Raw genomic sequence first — 17,058 nt, 5'->3', positions numbered from 1 at the left:
CAGCAGTTATCATTCTTTTGCCAAATAGAGAGCTGGGGTTTTGTGAACACTTGATTGAGTAATTGGTAGTTACGAAACAAATATTCTTTAAAGCAATGTATCTTGCTTCCACGGGACTATAATTTTTACTTACTCAGTCAGAACTTATTTCAAGTTGCTGAATTACTAAATAAAGAACAATTTCTACAAGTTCAAATGACAGAATGAGCAGTAAACAATGAACTATTCTTTTTCAGTTAACAGGTAATTTACTACAGTTAAAAAGTTTTACAAATATTCTATTACCAAATCAAAATGAAATAGAATGGTTGTTCTAAGTCTAAAAGATCAGAATATTACTTTAGTGTTTTTATTTATTAAGCAATTGAATTGAAATTTGGAAGCATAGAATGGATTATTTGGGTGGATTATTGTTAAGGTGCATTAGTTATTTGTTTTTTTATTTGACCAGAAGCTTTAAAAATCTTAAAATTCTTATTAAAAGCTTTCTATATGGACATTATTAAAGAAAAACATATCTGCTCCTCTCAGTATATTATAGTAAAATCTCTTTAAAAAGTGTGGTTATGTTTACTTTTACTTGAAGTCACCAATTTTGATTTTTGCAGTGTTTGAGCAACACTCCTCCTCTTACTGAGTATTTCCTCAATGATAAATATCAAGAAGAATTGAATTTTGACAATCCCTTAGGAATGAGAGGTGAAATAGCGAAATCTTATGCTGAGCTCATCAAGCAAATGTGGTCTGGAAAATACAGCTATGTCACCCCAAGAGCCTTCAAGGTTAGTATAATGTATATGGATGGCAGAAATGCCCATATTAATGAAATTATAAGTTTGTTGAAAAATTGCTTTACAAAATTCATTGAATGGGGTTTTTTGTTAGAAAATTTACCTGGAAAGCATAGTTAATTTTTTTTTCTCTCTAAATATTTACTCTTTTAATGATGAAATGACAAAGTTTTTTGATTCTTATATTTGACACACAAAGCTCTCCAGCTTTAGTGAAATCAAACTCATATACCACATATATCTGTGGGGGGAGGGGGGTACATATATAGATTAGATACTATCAGTTTTTGGAGTACAAAGATGAGTATTATTGGGGGGGGGAGTGAATGATTGGATTATGGGATGTCAGTTTTCTTTTAAAATTTGTATAGATTGACTTCAAATCTGGCCTCAGACACTTAACAATTCCTAGACTTTGGGTAAGGCACTTAATCCCAATTCCCTTAGCCAAAATAATAATAATTATTATTATGACCAAAGAACTGGGAAAACAGAATGAGTGTAACAGAATATTATAGTAAGAAATGATGAATATGAAGAATTACAAGAAACATAAAAAGATAAGAACTCAAACAAAAATTTTACAAGATAAATAACGTTACATGATAGCAGTGACTAGAGCCATATAAATAAATACAATCATTGAAAGAAAGTTGAACTTCAAATTTTTTTTTTTAATCCTAAATCCTGGAGATTATATAATGAAACAAAGCTGCTTCTCTCTCATAGTAGAAAAGTGAGAAAATCCTAGGGCATAATTTTGAATGTCAGTTGTTATAAAGCAGGCCAGCTAAGTGGCAGCTAAGCCACTGCTGGAGGACTGGGTCCAAAGTCAAAAAAACATAACTTCCTTAGTTTAAATCTGACTTATGTGACCCTGGGCCAGTTGTTTAACCCTATTTGCCTTTGTTTCTTCAGCTATAAAATGAACTAGAAAAGGGAATTTCGAATCACCCTAGTATCTTTGCCAAGAAAACTCCAAATGGGGTCATGAAGAGTCAAACACAACTGAACCACGATAAGAGATTGTCAAACAAGGTCTCTGTGACCAATGCTTGTACTTCATTGTTTTTCTTTGGCACAAGGGAGAGGGATCTTATTGAAAAATGAGAGGTTTCAGAGACCCTTTCCTACTCTAGTCTATGACTCTGAGAAATGAATGTCATAAAAGACAGGGTCAAAAAAACTTTTTTATTTCATAGTTAAAAATCTTTACATAAAGCATTTTATTGAAGAAAAACAGAATAGGTAGCATAATACAATAGAAAAGAGCTCTGCATTTGAAGTCAGAGTATGTTTGTTTAAGTTCAAGCTCTTTGTTTAAGTCCAAGTAATAAGACTTTACACAAGTCACTTAACTCTCTTGCTACCATTATTCATAAAAATTAAATAGTTAGATTGGATGATGTCTAGGGGTCTTATCCAATTCTAAGTTTCTGAAGCCACGAATTTCAAGAACAATCTTCTGGACTTTTTGTTACTGGTACTTGATGACAGAGAAGCCTAATACCAGAGGACTAGGAGTTAATAAAATTGTTTCTTAAGGGATCTATTTGTCATATTTGGATTGCTAGATTTTTCCCCTCTCAGTTCTAATTATTTAAACCAAATAAAAATACAAAATAAGTAGTCAGCAAATAAGGGTTTATTAAGTACATGCCATGTACTATTAAAATTAAAGCCAAATTAAATATTTCCTACCTCAAGTTGTTTTCTTTTTATTGGGTGGAAAAACATTGATAAGTATATCATTTATAATTTTTTGAGTGTTTACAAGGTGTGGTAAACAATGGGTAATCATGCTTTTAAAAAATAATCATTAATCAGTTCTCTACATAAAACTACATTTAACTCTTTCTTTTAATTGCAGACACAAGTAGGACGTTTTGCACCTCAGTTTTCTGGGTATCAACAGCAAGACTGTCAAGAATTACTAGCTTTCCTCTTAGATGGTCTACATGAAGATTTGAATAGAATTAGGAAAAAACCTTATATTCAGCTGAAGGATGCTGATGGAAGGCCTGACAAGGTAAATTTTCCTTGTGTAAAATTAAAATTGTTACCTTGTGTAAAATTTGTAATTTTTTAATAGTGTATTGTAAACATGTGTTTGTTTTATTTGTAGGTGGTTGCTGAAGAAGCCTGGGAAAACCATTTAAAGAGAAATGACTCTATCATAGTAGATATATTTCATGGCCTTTTCAAATCAACCCTAGTTTGTCCTGAATGTGCTAAGATTTCAGTAACATTTGATCCTTTTTGTTACTTGACACTTCCACTGCCTATGAAAAAAGAGCGTACCTTGGAAGTTTACTTAGTTAGAATGGATCCACTTACCAAACCTATGCAGGTAAATATTATTATTTGCAGGTAAACAGCACTATTTGTGTCACACTTATAAAACATTAATACAAATTCACTTTGAATCTTCATTTTTCAGACCCAACTTAGATTTGAAAAAAAAAAGTAGGTTGATTGTATATTGCCAAGGATTTATGTGCTCAAAAATTTAAGACATGGTAACTTTTAGGATATTAAAGAATTTCATAATTGTGTGGCATTATTTTTCCTGTAAAAATCACAAAAACAAAATAGTCCCTACCCTCAAAGAACTTAAATTCTGTTTTCTCTCAACAGGTATGTATTATGTGTTTGGGCCATTTAGTTCAATTTGTCCCAGGGGAGCGATAAAATTACTTCCTTAAGTCCACCATTCTTTACCTTCTTACCTCCTTTTTCTTCCTGATTAAAATGCCCATTCTCTCTTACTAAACGTGACTAAATCAATTTTTCCAACTTTTAACACTTCACCTAGAAGACTATTTCATACTTAGACTTTCCTGATCGCCTTCTGCAATAAAATTAAAATATGTCTTATTCATTATGGCTAAGTCAGCAGACTGACAAGGTAATCTGATGAATAAATTTGAATTAATGATTGATACTAATAGTTAAGTTATATTAATGTGTTATCTTCCCAGATTAAGATTTGAATTTCAGTACCTAGCTTTTTGGATTTTAACCCCAACTTGTGAGTTCTTAATGGAGCAGTTGATTGAGTAAGGTTAATGATAAAAATGTCTTTAGTGAGGGAAACCTTTGAAATCTGGTCATTTAGCTATGCTTATGGGTAAGACCTGCAGTGAACATATGCTCTATTTAAGTTCAAATGGAGAAAATTTCTCTTTCCTAAAAGAGTTTGGTCAAAAGTACCTGAAATCCATCAGTGAAAAATCCACTACCACTGTACAAGCAACTAAAAATATATGTCATTTTTACCTTTCCATGCAAAGATTACAAGGTATTCTTTAAAATGCAATCATCATATAATATGCATATAATACCCAGTAGTCAGTCATACTCTATCTAACTCATTGTGGATTTTTTTCCCCAGTTTACCTAACAATTGCTTCTGAAGTCACTGGATAGGTCAGTTTTTAGTTGCAGTTTATATTTTAGTGTACCTTTAACATGTATTGGACTACCTGTCATCTAGGGGAGGGGGAGTGGGGAGGAGAAGGGGATAATTTGGAACAGAAGGCTTTGTGTAAGGGTCATTGTTGAAAAATTACCCCTGCATATGTTTTGTAAATAGGCTTTAATAAAATATATACATACATATATTATTTATATTTATATATATAAATTAGTGTCCTCAAACTGGGACAAGAAAAGGCCAGAAAGATTTGTATAATTCACACATTTATAGTACTCTAAAAATTACTTTGGCTTTCCAACTCTATGAGTTTAGCAGTTCCAATCTTATTCCCCATTTTCCAGATAAGGAAGCTGAGACACAAAGGAGTTAATTGTCCAGAATCACATAGCTAAGTGAGCTCTGCACTTCTTGACCCCAAGACCAATCAATACTCACTCCATTACACTATACTGCCTAGTCACCCAGAAGTCTTCTCATGGACTTCACTCCAATAGCAGTCATAATTGGTACATCTGAGAGATGCTCTATATAAGAAAAAATAAAAATAGGAAAACTTTCAAAAATAAATTATCTTTCTCATTTCTACCTTATTGATTCTTTCTAAAAAAGTAGATTTGTAACATCAGGGAAGAAAATACTAGACCTTCCTTGCTCCATACTTTCTCCTTTTCAGGCAAATGAAACTGCTTTTCTTCATGAAGATTTCTTTTTCTGCTTCACTTCTTTCACTCTGGCTTTTCCCATACTCTTAACAAGAATAAAGAAAAGAGTTTATTGTTGGGAAAAGTTTATAGCTGAGAACATGTTCTGCCTTCTGGTTGATATATCAGAATTTTTTTTAATGAGGTCAGAGAGCGGCTTTTTGTCCTTTAAAGTCAGATTTTATATTCCCTCATTATAAATATGAGTTTATGGATATCTCAAAGGATTAGATTTGTTCTACACAGTGAGTCCATTAGGGCTAATACAATTTCTCTTTTTTATTTTCACTTTCTCTCTCATTTCTTTTATTTATATAGAGAGGGACATAGAAAAAGAAAACATAGAGATAGAAGAGAGAAAATTCAGTAACTGAATTATATCTATATGCCTTATACCTAAAGCACAAATTGACATTGTCATCTTCAGTGAGCTATCACAGGCACAGAGTCTCAGTAGTCACTGGACCTAGAGAAAAATAAGTCATACTGCAATCTCTATCTCTTTTGTTTTGTCATTTTCAGTCCTTTCATATACTTGATCTTCATTGCTCTGTTCTTTGATTAGAAAATAATAATAAGACATAACTTAGCTAGTCTTAGAGGACTAATGGACTTAGGCTTAGTGGAGTAGCTGTGTCTTATAACTCTCTCAGAACAAATAATGAAGTCTCTTTCTTTGCTTAAATTTTTTAACTCTACAAGTAAAAGGGCATATGGGAAGGGGAAACACAGGAAATTGTGAGGAAAAAAAAGTTTTTGGAATCTGTAAGAGAACCAAACTTGGAAAAGTTTGATATATACTTTGATATCTTTGATATAACTCTTTGATAGTAGACAAATCAGTTAATATTTCCAGGCTTCCCTCAGTTTCCTCATCCGTAAATGAGTAGATGTCTAGACTCGGTGTCCTCTAATGTCCCTTCCAGCTCTTAAGTTTGAAATCCTATGAAGTAGAAAACATGAGAAGTTTTTGGTTATCTTTTCAAGGTTTTCATTTTAAATGAAATAAACAAATCTTTTTCTTAATATTTAATTATCCACAAAAGTTTTTCTTAAAAAAAAACACATAACTTTTATCTTCTGGTTTGTTGAAGAAAAACTACCGCACAAGATTTTTTTTTTTTAAACTCTTTAGTGGCAACCTTTTATTAATCATTTATGTGACATTGTAAAGATAGAGACAAAAATGAAATTGTCCTTTTGCTAAAAAGGAATTTACATTCTGTCAGAATTTAAGTACAAAGTAATGAAGATTACAACTGAGAGTAAGGAAGTGGCTGTTAAGCTTTGAAGGCCACTGAGGAAAGAAAGGAAAGGGCTCATATACATTTCAGATATTGAAGTCGGCTTGTGCAAATGCATGGAGGTAGGTGAAGAAATATATGTGCAGATTATGAAGAAAGGTCTGTTTAACTGGACTGTGGGGTGCATAATGGAGTATAATGTATATTGAGGCTAGGAATCGAAGAGCTTTAAATGCCAAGCCAAGAAGTTTGTGTTGAATCAAGGAGGTAAAAGATCCAGAACCACTTTTTTACTTGAAAAGTAGTTTTATGTGCCCTTAATCAACTAGATAATGTATGAGAATGGAGGAGAGAATTGATAAAAATTTTAACACATGTAAGTAGATGTGATTTACAGTACTATCAGAAAGCACACTCTAAGAATAGCAGGAAAGATTTTTCTATTTCTCTGTCCTGTTACTTATATCCAATTTCATTTAGAATATGTTAGTCATTAAGAATTTATTAGACTCATAACATGTAGCTAGGGCATCTGTGGACACTCATGAAAAAAGGAACAGTCCCTGTCCTCAAGGAACTTACACACTATAAGAGGAAATATCATGTATATATAAAAAATGTAGAAAAAAGAAAATGGGGATCCCTATTTGCTGAAAAGATCAGGAAGGGCTTCATGTTGAAGGCAAAATTTTAGCTGAGTTTTGAAGGAAATGGGACTTTCTTGGGAGACAGATGAAGAAAGAGCACTTCGTAGGCATGGATAGGAGCCAGTCAGTGCAATGGCAGAAATAGGAGATGGCTGTTTATATACTGTCATCCTTGGGGGACAATCTTTTTGGCCTACATGACTCACATAGGAGGGCCATATAATAGAAATCTTTTGTGGTTAGTTTTGGTTTGTTTCTGAAGGTTGAAAAAGTAGATTAGGACCAGATTGTAAAGAGCCAAACAAAAGAATTTATTTTATTTTATACTACAGCCAATAGGGAGAAGTTCGTCTTTGTGGAATGTGGAAATAGCATGGTCACACCTAGGAAAGTACCCTTAGATTTATAGAGAGTGGATTGTAGTGTAGGAAAGACTTGAAGGGGGACCAATCAAGTGGCTATTTTCAATAATGCAAGCCAGAGGAATAAGGATCTAAACAAGACTGGTGGCCATTTGAATAGAGATAGATGTAAGGGATGTTATAGAGTTAAAACAGATAAGATTTTGCAAAGGCATCTAGATATGTGATATCATGGATCAGTTAGCCCATATTGCAAATCCAAGTGACTAGAGGGATAAGAGATTTTTTTTTTGACAGAAATAAGGGAATTTTAAAGAGACACGTTACAGAAAAAAAAGATAAGGAACATTTTTTTAGATGTTGAAGCTGAGATTGCAATTGAAATGTCTAGTAGGCAATTGGAAATGCATAACTGGAGCTCATGAATGAATGTATTAGATCTTGTAATTTTATATAGAGAAGAGTATAAGGGGGAGAGAGAGAGAAGTCAGGGCTGGTCTGGGACTTATTGTTCACACATAGTTGCAGTGGAGGGGGAAGTGATAAGGGTAATAAACCACCTAACTTTGGAGAAAGTGGTTTCAGTTAAGTTGTGATGTCAAAAGCTAGACTACAACAGGTTGAGAAGTGAAAGAACCAGATGATGAATCTAGCCAGGATCAACTACCAATGAGTGGTGAAAGTAGAAGAATGTAAGTGGAAGAACAAGGATTCAGATAATACTTCTTATGACTCCAATCCACTGCTGTTTTCACCATAGCTCACTATGAAAAAGAAAAAAAAATCATTTTATCTTGTGTGGCCCTTCTAGCATCAGAGCATTTGACTTCGTGTGTTTTTCTAGTAACAAAAATTTTATTTAGCCACATTTTTTTTTTCTTACTCATTCTGTATATGAATACAGCTATACATTTTTTGGAATTTGTAGACTGAAGGATAGAACTTTTGTCAGAGACTTTGGGGGAGTGAAATTAAAAGAAATGAGTCAATATGCTTATGTAATGTAAGTCATATTCATCCTTTCCTTAATAGAAAGACATTCAGTTTGTTGGAAATAAAAGTATATGAAAAGTCTTCTTGCCTCAATCTTAACATTCTTCAAAAATGCCAAATTGTAACTTCTTGTTTTGTGTTTTGTTTTTGCTTAGTACAAAGTAGTTGTTCCCAAAATTGGAAACATACTAGATCTTTGCACAGCTCTATCCACTTTGTCAGGAGTACCAGCTGATAAGGTAAAATTCTTTTTTCTGGGTTTTTTTTTTTTTTTTTTTAGACAAATACATATAACTTAATGTTTAATTTTTCAGCATTGTTGAATTCATTTTAATAGCATTTTTTTTTCCTTTTAGATGATAGTTACTGATATCTACAATCACAGATTTCACAGAATATTTGCTATGGATGAAAATCTTAATAGTATTATGGAACGGGATGATATTTATGTGTAAGTTCACAACATGTTATATAGTGGATTATCTAACAAACATTTACAAAAGAAATATACTATTCTGAGGTTTTATGATTACTGTTTTTATAGATTTGAAATTACCATCAATAGAACAGAAGATACTGAACAAGTCATAATTCCTGTTTGTTTAAGAGAAAAATACAGACACACAGGTTATAGCCACCACAGTGGTTCATCACTCTTTGGCCAACCTTTTCTTATGGCAGTACCTAGAAATAATACTGAAGAAAAACTCTACAATCTTTTATTATTGAGGATGTGGTAAGTGCACATTTAAAAAAGTAAATGAGAAACCTAAATAAATGTCTAATAAAAAGCTTGTAAAGTACTTTCAGAACATATTGATTGGGTGGTTGTTTTTCTTAGAGAGTTGAGTATTGATAGGTAGCTTTTTCAAAAGATTCCTCTTTAGCTACCAAGTACAGCATATAGCTTCTTGGCAAATATCAATCTTGATTGATCATTTTCTTTTTGAGCGATAAAACACTTTTTTAAAGTACCGATCCATGCTCACTGTATTTAGAAGTCATATAATTCAGCTCCTTCATTTTACATATATGTGAAAATTAAGTCTTTTGTGTGTTAATTGGAAGAAAGGCATATTTTTCACAAATTTAGAAAGTTCAATTTAAGCCATTTAAATGTCTTAAAATTAATTTTACTTATTAGAAATAAAAGACACTATGTATACCATAATAGTGAATTTTACTTTTGATACTATGTTTTATAGTGTGAAATTACATTTGAGTATTATCTTGATCTGAAAGCTGTCCACCAAACTTTTTCATTGTAAAGCTGCTTGTGATTGATTGCAATGGAGGGGAGGAAGAGGACACAATAAGACATTGTAGAATATGTAATTTATGATTTACCCTGATTTTATTTTAGTCGTTATGTAAAAACATCTACTGAAACTGAAGAAACAGAAGGATCCCTACATTGCTGTAAGGACCAAAATATTAATGGGAATGGCCCAAATGGAATACATGAAGAATGTTCCCCAAGTAAGAGTCATTTGCTGTTTAGGAAGTGTTCATTTTCATTGTTGTTTGAGGTTTATTTGATCATCAGTAAGAAAATTTTTTTTTATATCCTTGGAAATAGCACTTAGATTGTTAAATTGTGTTGTCTTTTATTCTTTTATTCCCAGCACCTGGAATAGTGGTGCTTAATAATGAAAAAAAACAATGGTGAAAGACAGGAAAAATAACCTAACAACCTTGAAATCCATGGGATTTATTTTTAAGCTAGTAGATTTCTAAAATCTATAAGTAATTTTCTTTTCTATAAGTAATTTACTGACTTCTGATTTAGAATTTAGAATGAAGAAAATAAGATTTTCAGGCTTATTTGAAGGGTTTTTGTTTTTTTTTTGTTTTTAACTATTATACTTCCTCAGGTGAAATGGAAACAGATGAGCCAGATGATGAATCCAGCCAGGATCAAGAACTTCCTTCAGAGAATGAGAATAGTCAGTCTGAAGATTCAGTTGGAGGAGATAATGATTCTGAGAATGGATTATGTACTGAAGAAACTTGCAAAGGTCAACTTCTCATGGGACACAAAAAGCGATTATTTACATTCCAGTTCAACAACTTAGGCAATACAGATATCAATTACATCAAAGATGATACTAGACATATTAGATTTGATGACAGACAGCTTAGACTAGATGGTAAGTTTGTTTCGGAATAAAAGTTTAAAACACTAATTTTGATCAAAAGTATCTTGGTGGGTTTTTTGTTTGTTTGTTTTTTTTTTTTTTTTGGTCTGGAATTTGTATGCAGAATTTACATACATAAATTAATCTTTTCTTGAAGCTTTTGTATCTAAAATAGGACAATTTTAACTACTGTTGGAGATTTTATTTTAGGAATGGGTAATAACCTATTCAAAATTTGTTGAATTTGTACTGAAATCATTTCATTTTTTTTAATCCATTTTTTTAATGCTAATTTACAAACATGTCTTTGGGAATAGCTCTTTCACTGTGTTGGTTTTATCTCCAGCACCAAACAGTGATTTGCTCCTAATAAGTGCTTCATCAATGATTCCTGAAGTAAATGGAATAAAATCTCCCTAGTTACCTAAACATGTTAAAAATGTTTATTTAAACATTGACAGAATAAATACTTAGATATTATAAAAGGAAAAATGTTTTTCATCTTAGAAAGATCTTTCCTTGCTTTGGATTGGGATCCTGAATTGAAAAAAAGATACTTTGATGATAATGCAGCTGAGGTAAGTCACTTCATTAACTTTTCAATTTAGCATCCTAAAATTAATGATGCACAATAATGTTGACATGTATGTTGAATCTGTTTAGTACACATTTTTCAGCTGGCTTTTTAGAGAAAAGACTTTTCAGAAAAAAAAATAATATTTTTGAAGCATTTGCTAAAAATAGTGAAAAGTTTATTAAATGTTTAACATTTTAAAAGTTGTGATTTAAAGAATATTTTAGAAACTTGTTAAAAAGTATTACCTGCAATATGATTTAATACTTTCAGAGAAATTCTTCATATTTTAGGAGCTTGTCATTATTTTTCATAGTAAGGATGATATCACTAAAATGAGTTTTGTTTCATTTGTTCTCTTAACTCAAGAAATACTTCTCTTTAGGATTTTGAAAAACATGAAAGTGTGGAATATAAACCTCCCAAAAAACCTTTTGTGAAATTAAAAGATTGCATTGAACTTTTTACCACAAAAGAAAAGCTAGGTGCTGAAGATCCTTGGTAAGCGACAATGTTAAATAAGTGTTTCTAATTATTTCCTATAAGGATTTTTGCTCAGGTATGTCCTTCTTCATGTGAAAATTAACTAACTAATGGTTAATAAACACTAATCAAATTCTATTAAGTGTTAATATTACTTTGAGGACATTTATTTCTTCAAATATAGCGCTCTGTGTATCTATGTGTAGCTACAGTTGCATTTTCAGATTTGTTGTAAATTATTAGAAAGTTACAGAAATATAAATTAGATAAACAGTTCACAAATTTTATAGCTATCCTAAAATATTTGTTATGGAAAAGTCCCTATCTTAATGGATTTCAAGTAATCCAGGTGTCATTCTTTTCATTATAAATGGCACTTTCACATATTTTTATTCATTTCATTAAATGATTAAAATCTTTTAGAACATATGATAAGAATAAAGAAACATTGCTTTCTTTTAAAGGTATGAAAATGGCTTCTTTGATTTATTTCAGTTTGTTAATATAACTAGTATCTTTTGCTGCTTTTGTTTATTTTAATCAAGTTTACAAATATTTCTCTTTCTTTTAGGTACTGTCCAAATTGTAAAGAACATCAGCAGGCTACAAAAAAATTAGATTTATGGTCACTGCCTCCTGTACTGGTGGTACATCTTAAACGTTTTTCTTACAGCAGATACATGAGGGATAAGTTGGACACATTAGTTGATTTTCCTATTAAGTAAGTTTGAATTGCATTTGATAAATGCTAAGAAACCACTGATTTTAGAAATAATAGAATTCTCATTCAAGATAATAGAGTATTTTAGTTGTAAAAATGTTTTGACATTATAAATCTGGGTAGTACTAGGTAATGACAAACAGTGGAATAAGTTTAAATTATGTGTCCCTAAGCAAATTTTACTCTATCCCAGAGCCTCTCAGAAGCACTTCCGGGGAAGGCCAGTAGACAGCAGGAAATGTCTGGGACGTAGTAATTTCTGTAAAAAAGCAAATTGTTCCTGATAATAGAAATCAGTATTTATTGAATACATAATAATCTATCAGTAACTTGAGTTTTTCTTTAAACAGTGACTTGGATATGTCAGAATTCCTTATTAATCCAAATGCAGGGCCTTGCCGCTACAATTTGATTGCTGTGTCCAACCACTATGGAGGAATGGGAGGAGGGCACTGTAAGTTGATATTTTATATATTATTTGTAGTTGTGGTCTATAATCATCAAGATTTTAGTCATAGATATTAAAGGTCATAAGATTTTTAAGGATTGAATTTGAACTTGTTTATTTCTTCAGGTCAGTATGGTGAAAAACAAAATCGTTGTTTTAAGGAGCTGATAGTAAAACAGCTGAACATCAATTGTCCAACCCTAATTTATTTAAGAGCTTGTATTTCTCTATAGCAAAAGATTATTTTTAAATCTCACGCTTTTCTTACCAAGTAATATCCAAAATATACTTGAAAAAAATAATTTCAGTAGGGAAATTGTATCTGAATTTACATACATTAATATTTTATAGCTGCTTTAAGAGCATATGATTAAGGGGTTGGGTTTTGCTTTCTCCATCCCAATTGTTATTTGTATAACAGAATAGAAGAGAAGCGAGGGACAAAGACAGTAATCGTTTTTTTAAAGACTGGGGTATGATTTGTTTGATAAACATTTATTAAGACCCTACTCTCTATTAATATGGCATTCTTAAAGATACTTTTGAATACAAAGACAAACAGCCTTTAAGATACTGGCAGCTTCCCCACAGATCCAGCAGATAAACACAAGATAATTTGAAAAGAAAGAAAGCATTTATAATTATGAATCAGGAAGGGCTTTGTATAGAATGAGACTTAAGGAAAAAAAAGAAGCTTTTAAGAATTTATTAGTTTTTCCTTTGACAGTTGAAATGGTGAATTTCCATGTTTGTGAATTGTTTATGAAACTATTTGGTGCCAGATATATGGTGTGGTTTTTTGGGGTTTTTTTGTTTTTGTTTTTTTATTAGTATTTTCTAGAAAATCTTAAGATAATGAAACTTTAGAGTTGGTAATTTATAGCAAATAATTTCCTTAGCATGTAACTTGGAGCAGAAGAGATGTTAGTTAGTCTCATTGAAATTACTCAATATTACAAATGTTCTATAAGAAATAATTGCTACTCTGCATATACAGGTAATTGAATATTTTGTGTATTTTATAGAAATGTTTCCTATATATGATTTTTCCACTTAAATAGTTTTAGGCAAAGTATTGACTACTCACTAAAGGGACCACATTTCACTCTAGATACTGCTTTCGCTAAAAATAAAGATGATGGAAAATGGTACTATTTTGATGACACTAGTGTCTCAACTGGTTCTGAAGACCAAATTGTGGTAAGTACCTATTTTGTTGTTCCAAATGAAAAGAATCTTTTTTAGACTGTTAAAATTAAATTTAGTTATGAAAAAATACCGAAAGGGATGATGTAATTTAGTTTGTTTTTTATAGAAGTATTCTAATGATTCAGGACTGATATTGATTATTAGTTCTTCTTGATGGAGAGTCGCCAAGCAGTTAAGGAGAGGAATCTGTCTTTTAAGTTGGTGAAATAACAGAAACAAGGTTACAATGTTGCTTCATTAATCATCACTTCTCTTGCCTTATACTTTTGTCTTTTCCTCTACCTACTAGCATCTTCATTTCTTTCCATCTCTTCTTCAGTACTCTGGCTTTCTTATCTTGTCAGGATATGTTTTCCTTCCAGGCAGATCATAATCCACCCATATGCCTTCCTGACTTGTGCCAGTCTTGCTCATGAACTCATCCAGTTAGTATAAAAGGTCTACCCAGTAAGCTGTTCATTGGGTTCTCTTGACATTGAATGGATATTAGTCCCTGAGTCAGTAAACATTCATTAAGCATCTCCTATATGCTAGGCACTGTGCTGAGCACTCAAATGGGTTACCCAGAGAAGTTCGTCAGTGTTCAGTTAGTTTCATGACAGCCTATTTGCATGGGTTTTGTATTAAGGACGATGCTCTTATTCTTTTATAGAGGGAAGCAAAGCAGGGAAGTTGCTCCCATGCTTTTCAGCAGTCTTGTCACATGATTTCAAAGAGGTCAGAAACGTCAAGATAACTTCGATATTGATGTTAAATTACTTAACTTGAAAAGGTTACAAACCAAGACTAAAGTGGAAGAAGAGCTGGTGTGTGACTTTATTCACAAAGGATTGTGTACTCAAATGCAGCCTCTGAGGCTGAAATGGCTCAAATGATCTCTTGATCAGTCCTCTGCCACTTGTGTTAATTTTGCCTGACAAAACCAGAGAAAAAATGTCCCCCACCAGCCAACTCCACACCACACATACGTGGAATGTTGGTTACAGAAGAGAAATTTTGGATACTGTGAATCAGTTCACTTACCTTGGTTTATACTCTTCAGGGAGTATATAACCATATATGTATATATATAAAACCATAAATGATGAGGTTCGTGTACACATTGCCAGAACTAACTCAGTGTTTGGGAGACTATGGAGGAACATGTAGGAGAGAAGAGGCATTAGGTTATCTTTCAAACTGAAGATCTATAGAGCTGACCTCATTGTAGTAAGCCTGTGAAATTTAGTCTACCAGCACCATGCCAGGAAATTGAATGGCTTCCATTTGAATAGCCTTAGGAAGATTTTGAATATCACTGGCAGGATAAAGTCTTGGGTACTGAGGTTCTTTAGTGATCTGTGCTGCCAAGCATTTAAATTCTGTTGCAGAGAATGCAATTCCAATGGGCTGACCACCTTGTTTGAATGTCAAATGTACATTTGCCTAAAAGACTATGGAGAATTCACACAGGGCAAGTGCTCCCATAGAAGTTCAAAGGAGCAAGAAAGAGAGATGCCCCAAGATCTAGCTGAATAACTTTGGAATCTGTTGTGAGACATGGAAGACCCTGGCACAGGACTACCCAGCATGGTATGCCCACATCAGCAAAAGCACTGCACTTTGTGACCAAAGCAGAATTGTAATAGCTCAAGAGAAACAAGAGATGTGCAAATTTAGATTCATCTTCCTTCCAAATGTTCATAAGAACTATTTACCATCAATCTATAATCTGAGCTTGTTATTAGTCTTCTCAGCCGGGGTCACACACACTGTATCTTGACCCTCAACATAATGATGTCATTTTGTTCTTCTTTAAGAACAAACAACAACCAGTGAAGAATTCAGAATAAAAGAAAGAGTCAAAAGATGGTCCCTGCTCTCAAGAAGCTTAAAGTCTTATGGAAGAGACAGCAAGCAAACAAATATGTTCAAACAAGCTAATTGCAGGAAAAATGGGAAATTTAAAAGAGAAAGCACTAGAATTAAGAACATTTGGCAAGATTTCCTTTAAAAAAAGATAGGATTTTAGTTGGGACCAGTAGGTGGAAAGGAAAGAGGGAGGACAGCATTCCAGGCAAGAGGATTAGCCAGAAAAAAATGCCCATGGTAGAGGTAGAATGGCTTGTTCATGGAATAACCAGGAGGCTGTATTGCCAGATCAAAGAGTACATGGCAGGGAGTAAGGTAGAAATAGCCTGGAACGTGGGATAGATTAGAAAACGCTTAGAATACAGAGGATTTTGTGTATGATGCTTGGGGCACTAAGAAGTCACCAGAAGTTGATTGAGTGGGTGAAAGTAGGGGCACACTTTCTTTGCCTGTGTAACATGATTAGACCTGTGCTCTAGGGAAATCAGTGGAAGGGCCAGATGGAGGATGAACTGGAGTTGGGACAGATATGAAGACCCTTCAACAAGCTGCTTCAGTGGTCCAAGCCTAAGTTAGAGGTCTGCCCCAGGTTGGGGCAGCAGCATCAGAAGGTAGAAGGGGGCAAATTTGAGATGTCACAGAGGCAAAATTGGCAGGCCTTGGCAAAAGATTGTATGGGGAGGGGGTATAGAAGGGGTAAGAGATAGCAAGGAGTCAAGAGTGACAGATTAGGTTGTAAGATGGAGGATGGTGTATAATAATAATTATTTTTTTTATTAATAATTAATAATAAAGTAAAATAATAAAGAAGTTAGGAGTCAGGGAGGGTGTCAGAGAAGGATGGTAAATTCCATTTTAAACACATTGTGTTTACATCCAGTTCAAGATGTAAGAAAGGTCATTGGAGATGCAAGTTTTGAAGTCAGCAAAGAAGTTGCAGCATAAAAGATAGTCATTAAATCCATGGGAGCTGATGAAATCACTAAGTGAAGTAGGACAAAGAGAGAGGAGAATATGGCCCAAGAGAGAGTCCTAGGGGGACATCTTTGGTTAGACAGCATGATCTGAATAAGCATCCAACAGAGAAGATGGAGGACTGGTCATATGGGTAGGGGAAGAACCAGGAGATAGTGGAGTTCCAAAAATATAGAGAGAATCGAGTTATCCAGGAGAAGAGGATAACTCCAATCCTGAACCCTGCCTATCAGAGTCAGAAAAATTGAAAATGAGGATGAGATCATTGAAATTGGCATTTAAGAGGTCATTGGTAATTTTAGGGAAGTTGGAAACCAAATTGTAAGGGATTAAAAAGAGAATGAGAGGAGAGGAAGGGGGGGAGACCCCTATATAGACAGTCTTTTCAGAGAGTTTGTCTACAAAGGGCAGAAAACATAGGATGAGAGTGGGAAGGGAAGGTTCACATGAGAGTTTTTGAGAATTGGAGAAACATGCACAAG

At 33.1% G+C, this 17,058-nt stretch overlaps 1 protein-coding gene across 7 annotated transcripts in view; it reads left to right on the top strand.

Moving 5' to 3' along the window:
- USP15 (ubiquitin specific peptidase 15) overlaps positions 1 to 17,058 on the top strand; it is a 158,238-nt gene that overhangs the window by 133,808 nt on the left and 7,372 nt on the right. For 5 of the 7 annotated variants that reach the window (XM_003770826.4, XM_031940945.1, XM_012550414.3 and 2 more), the window contains 13 exons: positions 609 to 782; positions 2,662 to 2,820; positions 2,917 to 3,141; positions 8,333 to 8,416; positions 8,534 to 8,628; positions 8,722 to 8,913; positions 9,541 to 9,656; positions 10,052 to 10,327; positions 10,823 to 10,893; positions 11,275 to 11,390; positions 11,944 to 12,093; positions 12,444 to 12,547; positions 13,653 to 13,741. In XM_003770826.4, the coding sequence (XP_003770874.1) occupies positions 609 to 782; positions 2,662 to 2,820; positions 2,917 to 3,141; positions 8,333 to 8,416; positions 8,534 to 8,628; positions 8,722 to 8,913; positions 9,541 to 9,656; positions 10,052 to 10,327; positions 10,823 to 10,893; positions 11,275 to 11,390; positions 11,944 to 12,093; positions 12,444 to 12,547; positions 13,653 to 13,741 (1,851 nt within the window). Of the gene's footprint in view, positions 1 to 608; positions 783 to 2,661; positions 2,821 to 2,916; positions 3,142 to 8,332; positions 8,417 to 8,533; positions 8,629 to 8,721; positions 8,914 to 9,540; positions 9,657 to 10,051; positions 10,328 to 10,822; positions 10,894 to 11,258; positions 11,391 to 11,943; positions 12,094 to 12,443; positions 12,548 to 13,652; positions 13,742 to 17,058 lie in introns of those variants that run through there. The other 2 variants (XM_023504233.2, XR_002770399.2) reach the window with 2 other exon arrangements.

Source organism: Sarcophilus harrisii, chromosome 5 (genome assembly GCF_902635505.1).
Source record: "Sarcophilus harrisii chromosome 5, mSarHar1.11, whole genome shotgun sequence".
NCBI classification, from domain to species: Eukaryota; Metazoa; Chordata; class Mammalia; order Dasyuromorphia; family Dasyuridae; genus Sarcophilus; species Sarcophilus harrisii.
Note: the sequence above shows the minus strand (reverse complement) of the source record. Positions and strands in the feature narration are given on the sequence as shown.